The following is a 17,585-nucleotide window of genomic DNA, read 5'->3' on the forward strand; positions in this document are numbered from 1 at the left end:
GCGCCCTTCAGTTCAATCCCCAGTGCCAATATATATATGCAGAGGATTCATGGACCCCCGATCGGTTTTCCACTAACCCTCCAGTTGTGCTTAGGGATGGAGAAAGTAAGTGCAGAGAACAGACCAAGGAAAATGGGGTAAAGCCACAAAACCCAGGAGAAGCCACTTCTGGGCTCATGGCCTTGGATAACAGGGACAAAGCCTGACTGACCCATCATCATCAGTTATGGTAGGAGCACAGTGTTCTGGGTTCATCAGAACCAATAGTTTTAAACATGTAACCTTTTAGAGTCAGAGGCCCTCAAATCCCCTTCAACCCTCATTTACCGGTGGAGGAACCGCGCTCTCAAGGAGCATCAGCACCTTCATTACATCTGAACCTGGAGTGGGGACTGGGCTGGACACCTGGCACCTGCCTCCTTCCACCGCACACCAGGCTGTCCTCTGGCCACCAGAGCTTGCGAGGAAGCAGCCCTCAACCTGGGGTCTCTTTCCACTTGACTTCATTGTTCGACTCTTAATTCCAACAAAATTATGGATTCCCAAGGAGTCACAAAGAGAAGGTAGAAGGCACCCTGAGACCTTCACCTGCCTCCACCGTGGACTTGGGCACTCACAAGACCTACAGTTGTTATGTAACTTCAGATACACTTGGGGTGGCAGGTCCCCTCCTGAGACTGACTTAGGAGCAAGTAATCCTGACACTTCTTTCTCCTATCTTATCCTGCACCCTCATTGCCAAAAACCCTAATACAGACACGCGCACGCACACACACACACACACACACACACACACACACACAGCCTAATCAGCAATAATTTCACTCCTGAATATTGCTAGAAAGATCACTAAGTCAAGCTAATCAATTGTCTCAGCCAGTCACCAGGCCCCAGGAGAGCCTAGACTTTTCATTGCTGTCACTTAACCCTCAACTGCCTGAGTTTTTATGCTCCGTCTTACACATGAGAGCCAAAAAAGAAATGCTGTTCTGGAAAGAATCTGGTACCTAAAATGATGTTCCTAACTCAACACCTTTCAAAGGCCTTGTCGGTGCTAATGGAAGCAGACACTTTGGAAGGCTTCAGAGGGAAGGTCTCCCTCTTATGTGTACCCCTGGGACCACAGTGGTTAAAGTAAGGGGAGGAACATGGAACCCCACAGAGTCTGAACAGCCAGAGGAAGCAGGTACAACTCAGGAAGGGCAGAGAAGAGAGTGTGGCAAACAAGGGAAATATTCACAGGAGAGATAGCAGTTTAGCAATTAAATCTGACATCGACTTAGACAAAGCTTCTTTACTGAACAGGATAAATTCCTGGGAAGATGCATGCACATGTGAATAGGAGATCTCTCTCTCTCTTTCCCCCCTCCCTCTCTGGACAGAAGAACATGGAAACAGGAGGGTCATGGAGTGAAAAGGCTGGGGCAAGAACCGAGAGTCCAAGGACATGGGCATTCATGGCTTCAAATCATGCCTGCATGATCAAGAGGATGGAAGGAATGAAGGGCCCCCTCGGGAGAAGAGACTCTGCAATTCGCTTTGCACGCATTTGTTGAGCATGTATTATGTTCCAGGCAGTGCACTAGGCACTGTGGACTTCAAAGGTGAAGACCAAGGAGGCCAAAAGGGAGACAGTGACAATCCAGGTGTTTAGAATAGTACCTGCCAACTGCTTGGAGGTGGGGCAGAAGGACAGAGTGAGGAGACGGAGCACTTTGTAAGTTTGGTGGCACTGTGATTCCATTCCAGATTCCCTGCTTCGGTCAGGACCCAAAGGGCTTATCAGTGGAGGAAGAAAGGAGAAGGGCCTTTGCCTGGCAGCACAGCAAGTCCCACACAGACAGAGGAGTGTCCAGGGTCCTGGGACTCGGCTTCTCATGAGAGGCCATTTCTTGCAGATGATCAGCACTTGGTCAAGTGGTCACATTAGCAGGGAGGAGGATAGAGCAGTCACCTGCAACCCTGTAGGTGCAGCAGTGTTGTCTTTCCAGCCAGGACTGGCCCGGTTACTCTGTGGAACAGTGCAAACCGCCCTCTGATACTGTGGGGTGGAGAGGGGTGCAGGGAGGGACGCAGCACCCTAAGAACCGAACTGCTCATCGGGATGAGAGCCAGGGCTGAGAGGTGGACGGGACTGTTTCTACAGACTGAGGGAGGCTGCCGGCAGCCCTGCTGCGTCCTCTGCCCTCCCCCAGGGTTTGCAAAGCCTCGGGTCTTCCCAGCCCACTTGAGCTCTGGTTCCCTAGTGGTTAGAAGGTTGGAGGGGGAGTACGGTGACCCACCCTTAGTGGTAGGCGTGGGAGCCTATCTACAGTGGGCCATCCAGCGTGAGGAGGGAATATGCTGCGCCAAGCAAATAAAAGTGCCAACACTTCCTGGGCACAGGGCTAAGCACTTGGTGCATCTCTTCCCAGCAACCCACAAGGCAGCTTCTGTTGTGATCTCCATTTAGCAGAGGGGAAGAGAGAGACCTGGAGTGGTTTGGCAGCTCTGTGCCCCAGCAGAGGAAGGGAGGTGCCAGATGTGACCCCTGGCTGTCCGACTCAGCATGTGCTGAACCCCAGCTCCATCTTGTCCGCGGGAGGCACAGGTGAGGGTGGGGGCGTGACAGATCACCCCCGAGTGGCGCTAACGGGGGAACTGAGGCACAGCCCTGCTCCTGTCGGACTCCTGGTCTTCCTGGAGGCCGGTGAAGACCAGGTGCAGGGAGATCAGCTGAAGACCAGGTGCAGGGAGATCAGCTGGGGACCATGAAAACCCCAAGAGGGAGAAGACTTCACAGAGAAGCTGATGGAGATGTGTGGGAACGCTACCTTGACATGAAGGGGAAACCAGACCCACAGGCCACCACGTCTGAACACTGAGAGAAAGAACAGTAGCCAGGGTCAGGGGAAACAAGAGCCAAAGGATTCTAGAAGGAACGTCGGCTACCTGGTGCCTCTGTGACGTCACGGAGAGGAGAGGGGAAGCAGCCCAGGTGGAAGAAATAGACACTGCTCACTTGGTTGGTGGTAGAGAAAAGTCCGAGTGCCCACAGGGCCTGCAGAGCCACCCTGCATCAGAGATTCCGGCCCATCCTTTCCAAACTGGAGAAAGAAATCTCAGTCCGGGGAGCCAGGGCCTGTGTAGCAGCCATATGGCCCTGACTTCCCTTCTGCCCTAGTGTACTCAAGAGAACAAGGGGAGAGGGAGGCCAGAAGGCTTGCCTGGGCCCAGACTCCTGACCTCAGCGTGGCCTTGACATTGCTCGACCTTGGCTAAGTTGGTCCTCACTCCTCCTCCTGCCTCCACCTGGGCACAGAGAGCCAGCTGGGCTTGGAGGTCCTCACGGGAATAAAGCTGAGTGGGAAGACTTGTGAGCTTACTTTCCAAAGGGAAGAGCGCTCCGTGTCTCGGAGGGGCAGCTCCACTCCTCCAGCCCACCAGGCTGCTGGCAGATGGAGCCCAGCTCCTGTCTCTGAATCTCACCTCCACACTGGAGGAGGAAGATTGGCTTGAGGAGGTAAAGGCACACAGCCCCTCCAGCCCCTGGGTGAGCAGAGGACCCCAGTCTGCAACAGGGGAGAGGGGGGACTTTTGTGACCGCTTCAGTGGGTCCCAGCTTCCCTTCCAGTGTGGCCCCCAGCCCCACCCTTCCTCCCACCTTACAGAGCACAGAAGGGGTACAGCAGCCTGGAAATGCTGATGGCTTAACTGGTTTAATTTTTTTCCCCAGTAGCCCTGAGGGGTTTTAACTCTTTCCTCCTGCAGAAACCCAGCTTTTGGAGTTGAATGTTTAAACTCTCACTGGGAGACTCATAAATATTCGGAGTCACTCTCTCCCTCTCTGTTTGATTAGGAAATGAGCCTTTAACTCAATGTAATCCCCAAGCCATTAACAAAAAAGCTCTCAACAGTTCCACTATTAGAATTTCACTCTTAACCCGCTGAGGATTGAATTAGATTAACATAACTACCCACAATCTGAGTTTATTTTCTGTGCCAGATAGAAATGTGTTTTCAGGAAAGGCGAGAAGGGGGAGGGAATGGAGGAGGGGTAGAAAAGAGGGGGAGGATAATGAAATGTAAAAATAGAGATAAGAACAAGATGGACAGATCCACTGCGGTGCGGTGATAGGAGGAGTCGGACCACGTCTAGGGTCTAAAACTCCTGCCTGCCGGCTGCCATTTTTTATTTATGGGGTATTTGGAGAGACTTCAGCTATGTAAAATCGTTTGAATTAGGGGAGGAAAGTGCTCCCCTACACTCTCCAGGTATTTGCAATTCCTTCCTCCTGGAGATTGATGGTCCTACACCTGAGCTTGCTGTATTCCAAAGCACCTGCTCATGGGCCCCCACTGTCGCCAGTCTGGGAGGAGGTGAGGACTGGATGCCGGTGTGCTCCAGGGAGGGAGGCCACATCAAACGGCAGGGTGTGCTCAGGAGCAACGGCTCGCTTCCAGCCACAGAGAGAAACAAGGGAGGAATGGGTTCCATGCGGCAGACATGAAGTCACAGACGGCCCCGTGACCAATTGTATTTAAGAAATCAGTTTGGAAAAAAATGAGTTTGATGGGAGCTCAGACCACATAAAATTAATCGTTATTGAAGCAGAAAGTAAATAATCAGAGGCTGCCTTGTGCAAACGCACCGAAGTTCCCCCCAACTGCATCTCTGTAACTAAGCCTGTTGGGTCGGGGAAACGCCACATCCTGAACCTGACAGGGAAAGCCAGGCCTCCAGCACTCTACCAGACAAGCCCTCGTCCCCGAAGCATCCCCGAATCGCCAGCTGAAGGGGCGGTCTCACCTGAGTGTTCCAACCAGTGCTCTTCTCTGTGGACTGTTTAACGCTAATGAGAGCACAGGATTCGTTCGGGAATGTGGGACTCTCCCCACTGCATCCAGTCAGGCCCGGGGCGCATGCTGACGAGAGGGAAGGGCCTCTCCAAAAGCACCACACTTTCTCTGAGCCTCTGAGACTTTAAAGACCTGGAAGTTCAGCTTTGCACACAGTGGACCGCTCTGATTTCTGAGTGCAGTGTCTCCATCACTTGATTCCACATGAGCTTTAATTAACGCTCACCCACCAGCTCCCACTCCTGCATTGTTGTGGGAAAACCTTAGCAGGATGCGTCTATCAAAACAGTCCTTGGTTTTGCCCAGGAAAAGGGACTTTAGATGATGTTAGCATTTTACATCCTACATGCCTTTAATATTGGGCAATGATCAGGGCTTTTACTTTTTGAATTTTAAAATTATGAATAATTTGAAGAAACAAAAGCACAGATAATAAATACTATGATACCTATTGAAAAAAAAAAAACAGTCCTTGGAACAGGAAAATTAATAATCCTACGTGTATAATTCACTTAGCTTTTCTTTTTTTTTCCCCCTGGATTTCATGGACTTTAGTTTCCAAACTAGGTCTTAAATAGTGACATTTACCACCCCTACACACACGTGCGTGTACACACACACACACACACACACACACACACCCCAAACTCCTTATTCTGGATTTCTCCATTGATGAACAAGTCCTTACTACCTGGACATATGAAGTTCATCTTCCAATTTCTTATTCCTTCCTGACCTGCTTTCCACTCTCCAAAACAATAAACAAAGGAATTAAAGACATTAATAACTCTAAATAAAATGCGGGTGAAGAATAAAGAACCAAGAAGAAGGCAAGTTAAGGTTTCATAACCATCAACATAAAAATGAGATCAAACTGCCTCTCTGAACGTGTGAGTATGCCTGTGCTAACTTTCATCAACTCTTTTGCTAACAAAACTATTTTGTTTGTAATCAAAAACAATTTAGACTTATTTTCTTTGTTTAATGCTTTCAATTTGTTGGAAAGATCATTTCTTTGTTAGGATATTGTTTATGGGAATGAATCAAGAAGTCATCTTCTCCAAGATAACATCTGGTAACCATTGTGTAAGTGAATAGAAACCCATGATAAAAAAAAAAAAAAGAGAGATACATTTTAGAAGTTGTGCAAAGAATATGTTAAATACCATCACATAATCCAAACTTAGTGCCCCAAACTTAGGATCACTGTTGCATAGCTGCTATACAGCAAATCTCCTCAAATCTCCCAAATGCAGCATTTGCGGTTAATGCTACACATTATCCAGAAAACTAACATCCCACCACTGGACACTCGTGACAGGTACACCCTGTGCATGCTGGACAGTGGCTAAGTTGTAGGGGCAACTCCAGAGCCACCCGATGTGCACACACTGTTGGATTGTCTGAAACAAGCCCCGCTTTGACGAGAATCATAATATTAAGTTTCTCCTTTGGCGAAACATGCGGAGTGATACGTTCAGCAACTCTCCACACCTGGCTTCTTCCTTTCTGACACTCTTCCCTCCCTTCAGGATTAGGAAAAGCCCCCAGTGAGCGAGCCAGCCAAAGCCTGCAAAGCAAGACAGGTCCTCAGCTCTCATCTCAGACTTCCCAAAGCAAACTTGCTCCACAGAGGGAAAAGAAGTCACTTTCCTGTGAGGCGCGACAGAAGAGCTCATCACTGGGGCTGTCTCGACTGTCGCTGAACGTGGAAGCTGCCAGGGTGAGCCCAAATCTGGTGGGACCCTTCCATCATCACCTGTCCCAGCCAAGCGGGTCTCCCCCCTCCGTCACCTTCCCCAGCCCACCCAATGCGGGAGCTGCCAGCAAATCAAAGTTTTCTCGCTGGGAGACACAACCGCCCGCTGAGCCGCCTGTGAACTTCGCCTTGCCCTTTTGATTTACTTACTTTTCCTCTGCAAAACAAATAAAAACAAAAAGGGCCCCGCTGAGTCCGAATGAGTTGGTGTCACCGTCCTGCCCAGCCATCCCCAGACCCTCTGACCTTGCCCTGACAGGCTGTGGGAGCAGAGGTTTTCCCTCTGCCACGCGGGGATGCTTTCGTGTGCGGAAAACCAGGATGAAAAGGCAGGCGTGGGAGATATTTTTATCCATGAGAGAGAGAGAGAGAGAGAGAGAGAGAGAGAGGGAAGGGGGGTGTGTAGGCAGAAGGGCAGAGAGGTCCAGGGCAGGCTGTGCAGGAGCACAGGGAGAAGTTAGGTGACTTACATGCTTGGGCTGGCGTGGGGGACAGGGCTGCCGTGGACGGTCACTCTCAGGTGTTTCCAGGGGCTGATGACTCGTTGTTCGGTTCCTCCGGCACCAGCTGACAGTCCCCTGTCTGTGTCTCTTTGTGACTAAGGACACAGTACTCCCAACCTATAAATAGATCCCGACTCCGTGATTGATATAACAGGCAGCTGACAAAAAAAAAAAAAAAAAAAAAAAAAAAAAAAAAAAAAAAATCCCACAACCATAACCAGGTCTTAAACAAAACAGCCAAACGCTCTGGACTTTCAGCTCCACTGAGCCCCACACAGACGCCACGGCCTCCGAAGGGCCCAGGAAAGCAGCGAGTGACATGTATCGCCAAGGGGGGGCGGAACGGGGAAGGTCATGCATGGTGGGGGGGCCGATAACTTCTCTAGGTGCAGCCTGCACGTGGGGTCACTGAGCTAGTGAGTGACAGCCCACAGAGTCAGGGGAGGAGCCAGGGCAGGAGGGCAGGAGGGCCTGACCCCGGGAAGGAGAGGCCTCCCTGGATCCCCAGCCCCTGGCCCTGTCAGGGCCAGAGTCACAGTCCTGACTTGAGAGCGTTTGTCAGCTCAAGTGCTTTCCATGAAAGTTTCCATGCCTCCTGCCAAATGAGCAGGCAGGGAGGGAGCAGAGCACTCCCAGCTGGGGTGGGGGGTGCGGAAGGGCTTCCTGGGGGATAGGCAGAAGGCTCCTGCAGGGTGAGGAGCACGTGCAGGTGAGGGTCCAGGCGAAGGCTGGAGTCGCTCTGCCTGGTGGGCCCGGGCCCTTGAAAAGTCCAGAGGCATTTCAGGTAAAATAACTGCCTGCCGCTGAAAGGCCCTGGGGGCTTAGGGTCTCTGCTTTTCCCAGAGATTTCCTAGGAGACCGCGCTCTCTGCAAAGGTTTCTTCTTTTGGAAAATCAACCCCACTCTGTGAGGTACTAAAGGGTCTCTAAGAAACCAGTTTTTCCAAAGTTGGCACAGCCTCCCTGGGATGGGCCAGCCAGGGGCAAAGTTTTAGAGGATGAGCGTTGTGGGGCAAGGACAGCATCTGGCTGGCCAAGAGTGAACCCCAAGAACACCCGTCATGTCAGGAGACCCACTGTCCAACCACGGGGAAGCGTCTTGCTTTCCTGGTTGCTTGCACATCTGCAGGCAGGATTCCGGTGGAGGGGCCCCTTTAAGAGGGGTCATAGAGCTAGCCCCTTCCCAGTGTGGGAGGGATAAGCACTTTAGAATTCCTAAAACTTCCCCAGAGCTAATTTTTTTTTTTTTAATGAAGTGGAAAAAAATAAAAAGAAATAGAAAAAAAAACAGAGGTGGGCCCCCTTTTGATGGCAGGTCCAGTCCCTGCTCCTCAGTGAGGATGGGCGTTCCAAGCCGTGGCGTCCAATGTCTGTTTCACAGCAGGACATCCCCTACTCCCACCACGGCTGGCCCCTGGAACAGAAGCTCCACCAGGCTAAAGACCCCCTGCTTGTCTTTGCCCTGCGTCACGGGGCCACCGTGATGCCTGGCGCACAGTAAGACCCTCCTCCGCGTGCGCTGAGTGAGTGCTGCCCGAGACACCGCCATTCAAGCCACACTTTTGGACCAAGAGACGCTGTAGGAACGTGTTTTCCGAGGAAGATGGGGAATCGGGAGTGGGGCTTCAGGCACAGGGAGTCTGATGGGCCCGCACATCGGTCCGCAGCCCTGAGCACCACTGTGCTCCTGGGTACCCGGCTGGCGTCGCCAGTGTCCGCCCAGCACTGCCCTCGAAGCAGGCCTGCCCCCACGCAGAGTTGCTGGGAGGCAGATGGGCCTGGGAGGCAAGGCCGGAGAGAGACGTGGGTGCCGCCGCCAGTAGGCCCCTCGGGAGGGGCGCCCGCCCTTCCGTCTCTTGGTTATCTGCTTTCTCCTCAGTTCTCCATCTGTACCCACGTGACCCCTCTCTGACTTCCGGCAGAAGGCCTGTGCCAGTCTCTCTGTGGCCTTGGCACTTCCGGGGGCTTCTCCAGCCACTAGTGCAGTCCGCGGTCAGTCTGTGTGGTTCCTGGGTTGAGTACAGAAACTCTGACAGGCACTGCTGCGGAAAGTCCCTGTGGGACCTTGTTTCTGCTTTTTATCTCCAGTCTGCCCTCCGCACCCGCCCACAGTCCCATCCTGACTCTCCGGATTGCTCGAGCCCTGGAGCCCCGCCCCTCTAAGCCACCCCAGGCTGGGACCAGCGGGAGCCTGTCCCATCACAGGGCTCTGCTGACTACCCAGCGCGGGGATTTCAGAAGGCTCTTAGTGGCTTCACTTCCTCATCATAAATCCCTTCAACTCCAAGGGCCAGCCCTGACCTTGTCCCTGGGCCACTCTGAGTGGACACTCATACAGAGTCGCCCGCTGAGTCTGTCTTGATGGGTAAGGCACAGTCTTTGGACTGTGGGACTCCTTGGGTTGGAATCTTGGCCTCCTTTTTTTTAAAATTTATTTTTTAAAGTATTTTTCTTTTTTTATTAGATATACATGACAGTATTATACATTTCAATTTTGTGGTTGTACCTGATGTGGAGTTACACTGGTCACGTATTCATATGTGAACACAGGAAAGTGATGTCCAATTCATTCCACGGCCTTCCTATCCCCGCTCTACTCCCTTCCCTTTCTTGCCCTGTCTAATCTAATGAACTTCTATACTTCCCCTTGCTACCTTCTGTTGTTATAGGTTAGCATCCACATATCAGAGAGAACATTCAGCCTTTGGTTTTCTGGGACTGGCTTATTTCACTTAGCACGATAGTCTCCAGTTCCATCTATTTACTGGCAAATGTCATAATTTCATTCTTCTTTACAGCTAAGTAATATTCCATTGTGTGTGTATATATATATATACACTACATTTTCTTTATCCACTCATCTATGAAGGTCACCTAGGTGGTTCCATAGTTTGGCTATTGTGAATTGAGCTGCTATAAACATTGATGTGTCTGTGTCACTGTAGTATGCTGATTTTAAGTCCTTGGGGTAGAGGCCCAGGAGTGGGATAACTGGGTCAAATGGTGGTTCCATTCCAAGTTTTCTAAGGAATCTCCACACTGCTTTCCAGAGTGGTAGTACCAATTTGCAGTCCTACCAGCCATGTACGAGTGTACCTTTTCCCCCACATCCTCACCAACATTTATTGTTATTTATATTTCTTTTCTTTCTTCCCTCTGAGGGGTTAGGGATTCGAACCGGGGTCCTTGCGCATGCTAGGCGAGCACTCTCCGACACAAACTATTTCTTCAGCTCCTGTTGTTATTTATAGTCTTGATTGCCATTCAGACTGGAGTAAGATGGAGTCTCAGTGTAGTTTTAATTTGCATTTCTCTAATTGCTAGAGATGTTAAACATTTTTTCATATGTTTGTTGACCATTTGTGTTTCTTCTGTGAAGTACCTGTTCAGTTCTTTTGCCCATTTATTGACTGGATCATTTGGTTTTTGGGTGTTAAGTTTTTTGAATCCTTTGTATATCCTGGAGATTAATACTCTGAGGTGCAGGTGGCAAAAATTTCCTACCATTCTGTAGGCTCTCTCTTTCACATCCTTGATAGTTTCCTTTGCTTGAAGAAGCATTTTAGTTTGATACTCTCCCATTTATTGATTTTTGATTTTATTTCTTGCACTTTAGGAATCTTGTTGAGGAAGTTGGTTCCTAAGCCAACATGATGGGAATTTGGGCATATATTTTCTTCTAGTAGGCATGGAGTCTTTGGTCTAATACCTAGGTCCTTGATCCACTTCCAGTTGGGTTTTGTGCATGGTGAGAATTAGGGGTTCAATTTCAATTTACTATGTATGGATTTCCAGTTTTCCCAACACCATTTGTTGAAGAGGCTATCTTTTCTCCAATACGTATTTCTCCAATACTAGGCACCTTTGTCTAGTTTGAGATAACTCTGTTTATTTGGGCTTTTTTCTGTGTCTTCTATTCTGAACCATTGGTCTTCATGTTTTCAGTGCCAACACCATGCTGTTTTTGTTACTATAGCTCTGTAGTATAGTTTAAGGTCTGGTATGCCTCCTGCTTTACTTTTCTTGCTAAGGATTGTTTTGTTATTCTGGGTCTCTTATTTTTCCAAATGAATGTCAGGACTACTTTTTCTATTTCTATGAAGAATGCCATTGGAATTCTAATGGGAAGTGCATGAAATCTGTATAGCACCTTTGGTAGTATGGCCATTTTGACAATATTAATTCTGCCCATCCAAGAACATGGGAGATCTTTCCCTGGTCAAATCCTGTGGTTCTTTGTGCTTCACTTTTCTCATCTGCAACTGGGAATTTTAACTATCTAGTCCAAAAATTGTCACAAGGACAAAGTGAGTCAACATAAGAGCAAGCTTGGAACTGCGCCCGACCTGGGCAGTGTCCTCTGTAGATGCTCCGGTACCCGCCCCAGCCCCGTGTGCAGGCCTGCCATCACTCTGGAGGGGCCTCTGCCCACCTTCAGCCCCTCCCTCCAGTTTGTTCTGGTTCTTCTCTGAAAGCTAGAGACAGGACTGGCAGGGCAAGGAACTGACGGTGACAAGTCGCTCTTACCTGCGAGCCTGACCAGAGGTCGGAGGTCAGGAAGAAAAGACTATGTGGGGACTTTCCAAGTTTTAACAGAGAGGTAAAGAGGCAGGAAAACCCAGGGGACCGCAAATCCGCCCCCCAGCTACGCCTGCCTCCCTCCATAGCCCAGCCCTTTCCTCCAGAGATACTGTGCCCACCTGAGTCTCCTGGGCCCCCAGAATAGCTAATTCCACCTGGAGCCTTGTTTTCAGCAGCTGGCCAGAATGTGGCTTTTAGGACAGATGATCCACGTATCACTGCAACCCCAGTTACCTACCCCTGACTCCCTGAGTCAAGTCCCCCAACCTCCTTCAGAGGAATTCCAACTGCTTGAGACATCTTGAGTTTCCTCCAAATCTCATTTTGTTCTGTTTTGTTGAGTGCAATGTATTTTCACAACAGAAGATTCATAGTTTTCAAGCACATGGTCGAGTAGTTACAGTGTCATGTAACTGCTGCCCCATGTATCTAGTTCCAGAACAGGGGCACCTTAAGAAGTCACCTTCCATTTCCCCGTGCATCAGTCTGTGAGGCCCACTGTTAACACGGTGCCCGACCTGAGTGGCTTCACGTGACAGAGTGACGTCTCTTTAACATAGGCCAGCCTCTGGAAACCACTGTGCTGTCTGGATTTGCCTCGTCTAGATATTTCGAACACACAGAGTCATGCTGTCCGCAGCCCCTCCTAAACTCCGAATCCCACGTGTCTATTCCGCAGAGAAGGAGGCTGGCCTTCTGGCAGCCTTTCTGCTTCCTGTGGTCTAGCAGCCTCTGCCTACCTCCACCCCAGTTCTTCCATCTCAGGGTGAACCTCCTGGCCTTGAAATTCCATGCCTTGTGCCCACCTGCTATGCAGTAGCTGCTTTGCATGGGTCTCCTTATTACATCTCCATGGGAGGGACTGTAATTCCCTATATTAGTTTGCAAGGGCTGCATAATAAACTGCCCCAAACTGTACAGCTTCAAACAACAGAAATTTACTGGCTTACAGTTCTGAAAGCTGCAAGTCCAAGATCAAAGTGACAGCAGGGTGGGTTCTCTCCGAGGTGGTGAGGGGGCATCTATTCCTGCCGCTCCCCTGGCTTCCGGTGGAGAGCTGGCCATCTTTGGTGTTCTCTGTGGGTGCAGATTCACGTTGCGTTTCCCCGTGGGTCTGCCCGTCTCTAAGTCTGAACTTCCTCTTGGTGTGAGGACACCAGTGTCATGACTTCATCTTAACCCCATCATCGGCCAAGGCCCTGTTTCCAAATAAGGTCACATCCACATGAACTGGGAGGTCGGACTTTGACTTTCAACCTCAAGTGGGGGACATGATTCAGCCCGTAACACCTTCTTTTACAGAGGAAGCAGTCAAGTCTGGGATGTCTTGCACCTGGTGTGAGAGAGAGTTCGAGTTTTGTCACCACACAGAAAAGACACGGGCGGAAGGAGGTGGTCCCTGGCAGCTCCCGCCGGGCCCCTCTGCTGGCTGGGCGCCACCTCCAGCATCGTTAGTCCTGGCACATCAAGGTGACTTTACACTGTTCACAGGGCCACCGAAGAGATAGCCGTCCCGTCCCCGCCGTCTTATCGACTCGTTTACCTTTCCGAGCGCCAGGAGACAGGGCAGCCAAGCGGAGGGAGGACGGCCGGGACCACAGCCCAGCAGGGCCTGCGTTCGCTTTATCTGAAGAGAAGATCTATCTGCTTGGGGAGAGACCTAAGGCGTGCAGCTAGGCCATTAATCATCTCCCGTGGGGACGCGGGAGACGGGCGGCCTCGTGGGCACCCTGCCTTTAAACACAAGGGCAAGGTTGAGCTGGCGACGCTGCTGGGCTCCTCCCTCGCAGAGGGCACCCCAGGAGCTGGGAGGGGGCCATCGCCCTGAAGGAGGTATTGCCCCCAAGCAAACGCCTGCTTCCTGGAGGCGGAACCTTTGACCAGGAGCAACACTGGCCAGGAACTCACCAGGCCCAGCTGTGGACACCTGACTACAACCCCCTCAGGGATGCGGTCCTTAGAGGAAGAGGAGATGCCAGAATGGAGACTCAGAGGATGACAGGAGACTTAACATGGCCATGTTAACAAACCAGAGGTCCCAGACCCAGGCCCTCTCCCAGCTGCTTGTGTCTCCTGACTGTGAGAGACCCAGCCTGCGCCCGAGCAGCCGATGGGGCACCCCGGCAGCACGCTGCCCTGGCCGGGCACCTTCCCACCTTCCTCCCCCCACTGCCTGCCCTCCCCCTTGCCTATTGCTAGTCGTTCTCGCCGTCCAGTTCAGGTGTGACATGTTGCCCGTCCACTCTGCCCACAGGGGTCCTAAACACGCCTCTCCCCCGACCTCCGAGGACATGTCCCACCTGAGCCACCTGCCGCATCTCACGTGGCCCTGAGCCTGTGCAGACTTCGCGGGTGCATTGGTCTCATGCAACAGAAGCAGCAATCACGGGAACGGTGGCTTCAGCACCTTTCATGTGCCAGTTCCCCGGGAAGCCCCTGGTCTGTATCGCCTCATTTACTCTCACAACTACTCTGCTGAGCCGGGGTTATTTTCTCCAGTTCATCGTCTAGGAAACGAGCAGAGTGGTCAAGTGATTTGCCCAAAGTTGCACAGTGGATAAGTAAATGGGAGTCAGGATTTGAACCCACCTCCGTGTGACTTAAAAGCCTGTGCTCTTAACCCCATTTAAGCATCACCTGTGATGCTTCCACCCAAGTGGGGCCTTAGAGCGTCACTGCCTCAGGGCACGACTGGACTAAAGGAACAGGGTTCCCACTAAGAGCACAGCTGGAAGGGAGTGCGGGGAGGGCCCGGGCCTTGTGCTGGCTGTGTGCATCCGGGGCCCAGGGCATCTCCGCCAGGTTTGTGTCTTTTCCTTGGGCTGAGTTAGAGCAGGACATTGGTGCCAAGTGGCTTCTGGGTGATTCCTCAGTGCTGGGTGAAATAGGCAGGGAGCCCCTGCTCTTCCCTTTAGGATGGAGTTAAAGGCAGCAGAGAGAGGCGAGGTGCAGAGGGAAAGCATGAAGAGCAGGCGTCCCTGAGCTGGGCGTGCAGGGACCGTACAGACTGCGGACTCCAGCGTCTCTCTCCGGGCCTTGGAAAATCAGGGATAGAGAAGCCTGGTCCGAAACCTGCTCTGTAAAATGCGAGTGTTGAAGACACCGTGGGGTCTTGGTCAGCAGTGAACATTCTATTACTCTAAAAATTTTCCAAGTTATTCATAAATACTTCAGTCAAAATCAACAGAAACTGTGTCCAACTTAAGCAGAAATAAAATGAACTGAAATGATATCCAGTACTGCACAAAAACTAAAGGAAAGACGGAGGAAACGAGGCTGGCTCTGGGGGTCTGAGAAGAGTCTGGAGGAGGATGCTCTGGGGTCCAGGCACCCTGATGAGGGAATGCACAGGCTGTTGCCTGTCCCTCCTTCACAGGCTCAAAGACCAAAGGACCTAGGAAAGATGCTGATTGGTTCAGCCCAGGTCACATGACTGCCCTGGAGGTGAGGAGCTGGAGCAGCTAACAGCCTACCAAGACTACACCCAATGAGAAGAAGTGGTTCCTCAAGAGGAAATTAAAGTGCTGTTCTGCCTTCAAAAGGAAATGGATGGCGGTAGTCAAATCTTAAAAGTAAAAATTGTCCAGGACTCTTAGGGACATAGATTTGCCATATTTAAAAAAAAAAAAATCTCTGTGGGGTGGTGAGCCTTTTGGAGGGGGGAGATTAATGGCTGCCAGCGCTCTCCCCTAGCTCAGATTAATTACTGCTCTTCCTCCTGCCCCCAGCTAACAGCACCATCTGGGCCTGCTTCTAGCCGCTCTCCAGGACTGTGCCCATCAATTCTCCCCGCCTCTCTCCTGTCATCAGTCCTCTGCCATGGCTTCCTCCACTGAACTATCAAAACGCTTCCACGTCTCCTCCATTCTACAGTCAAAACAAAACCCCGTCCCATTGGGTCCTGCCTTCCCCTGTCTGTTTCTCTTCCCTCTGGACCTGGGCTCTTACCTGTAGATTCTTGTTGAAGTCCTCCTTCTGCATGTTACCGAGTTGATAGCCAAGGAATCACATTGAACGCAGTGCACTACAAACTGTTCCCATGCACACACTTCTGTTTGTGTCCCTCTTAATTCGGGCACCACCATCCACCTCATCCACCCCACTGGGACCCTCAAGTGGCCCTTCACTCCTTTCTCTTCACCGCCAAGTCTGATCACTAGGCTATGGTCAAACTTGAATTCACTCTCTCCTTCCCAGTCTTTGGCCTGGCTTTATCTTGGGCTCTATCAACTCTACCTGGATGGTAGGAAGAGCCTCCTAATTGATTACTCTGGCCCCAGTCTCTTCAAACTACTTCCACACAACCACCCAGGGATATTGGGTTTTTGTTTTTATGATGATAAGAACACACAACATGATATCCACCCTCCAGACAAATGTTTTAAGTCTACAATACACTATTGTTAACTCGAGGTACACTGCTGCATAGCAGATCTCTAGAACTTAATCATTTTACATATCTGAAACTTTTTATCCATTGAATAGCAACTCCCTTTTTCCCTCCCTTCAACCCTTGGAAATCACCATTTTACTGATTCTTTGAATTTGACTCTTTTAGATACATCATATTAGTGCAATAATGTTGTACCTGTTCTTCCATGAACAGCTCATTTTACTTAGCATTAATGTCTTCCATTGTATGGAACATTTACTTCATTCATGTTATTGCATATGGCAGGATTTCCTTTTTTTTTAATGCTGAATAACATTTCATTGTATGTATATGGCGCATTTTCTTTATTCATCTGTTGATGGACATTTGAGTTGTTTCCATAGCTTGCCTATTGTGAAAAATACTACAATAAACATGGGAGTTTATATCTTCCCCAAAGGAGAATTCCCATAGGTCGTATGGGAATTCCCATAGGTCCATTCTGTTTTTAATTTTGGGAGGATCTGACATAAGTTTTCCATAGTGGTGCAGCACCTTACTTCACAAGGGTTCCATTTTCTCCATGTGCTTGCCAACACTTACTATTTTCTGTTGTTTGTTTTAGTGAGAGCCATTCTAAACAAGGTGAGGTGATGTCTCACTGTGGTTTCAATGTGCATTTCTTTTTTTTTTAACTTCCTTGGTCAAGTTTATTCTTAAATATTTTATTTTTTGATGCTATCATAAATGGAATTGCCTTCATAATTTCACTTGCAGATAGTTTGCTGATAGTGTATAGAGATGCAACTGATTTTTAATTTTGATTTTATATCATGCAACTTTATTATACTTATTAGTTGTAACCATTTGGAGGGGTGTCTACATGTAAGATGGTTGGTAATGTTGAACATCCTTTCCTATACTTGTTGGCTGTTTGTATATCTTTCAAGAATAGTCCATTCAAATTCTTTGCCCATTTTTTTAATCGCGTTGCTTTTGTTTTTGTTGTAGAGTTGTAGGAGAGTTGTAGGAGTTCCCAGTACATTTTGGATGTTAATTCCTTATTAAGTATGTGTTTTGAAATACTTTCTTCTAGTCTCTAGGTTGCCTTTTCACTCTTTCAATTAGGTCTTTGCTGTGTAGATTTGTAGTTAATGGTGTTCCATTTGTCTAATCTTGCTTTTTGGTGTCACATGCAAGACATTTCAAGCTTTTCTTTGGCATCATCCTCTAGGAGTTTTACAGGTCCAGGTCATGACATCTTTGATCCATTTTAAGCTGATTCTTGTGCATGGTGTAAGGGTTCAATTTCATTTCTTTGCTGTGGATATCCAGTTTTCCCAACACCATTTGTTGAAGAGATTGTCCTATTTCTAGGGTGTATTATTGACATCTTTGTCAAAGATCAGTTCATGTTTCACTCAGCTGCTGTGATCAAAAGACCTGACAAGAGCAATTGGAGGAAGAAAAGTTTATTTTGGGGCTCATGGTTTCAGAGGTCTCAGTCCATATAAGGCAGACTCCATGCCTCA

At 49.6% G+C, this 17,585-nt stretch overlaps 1 protein-coding gene across 3 annotated transcripts in view; it reads right to left on the reverse strand.

Annotated features, from left to right (window-relative positions):
- The window catches only part of ESRRB (estrogen related receptor beta), a 514,135-nt gene extending 506,880 nt beyond the window's left edge, over window positions 1-7,255 (reverse strand). The window contains exon 1 of one of the 3 annotated variants that reach the window (XM_079128065.1): window positions 7,069-7,255. Coding sequence is in view for 1 of the 3 variants with exons in the window: in XM_079128063.1 (XP_078984189.1) it covers window positions 7,069-7,070 (2 nt within the window). In the remaining 2 variants the exon portion in view is untranslated. The remainder of the gene's footprint in view (window positions 1-7,068) is intronic. The other 2 variants (XM_079128063.1, XM_079128066.1) reach the window with 2 other exon arrangements.
- Window positions 7,256-17,585: the final 10,330 nt, after the last annotated feature.

This window comes from Sciurus vulgaris, assembly GCF_902686455.1.
Source record: "Sciurus vulgaris genome assembly, chromosome: 2".
NCBI lineage: Eukaryota > Metazoa > Chordata > Mammalia > Rodentia > Sciuridae > Sciurus > Sciurus vulgaris.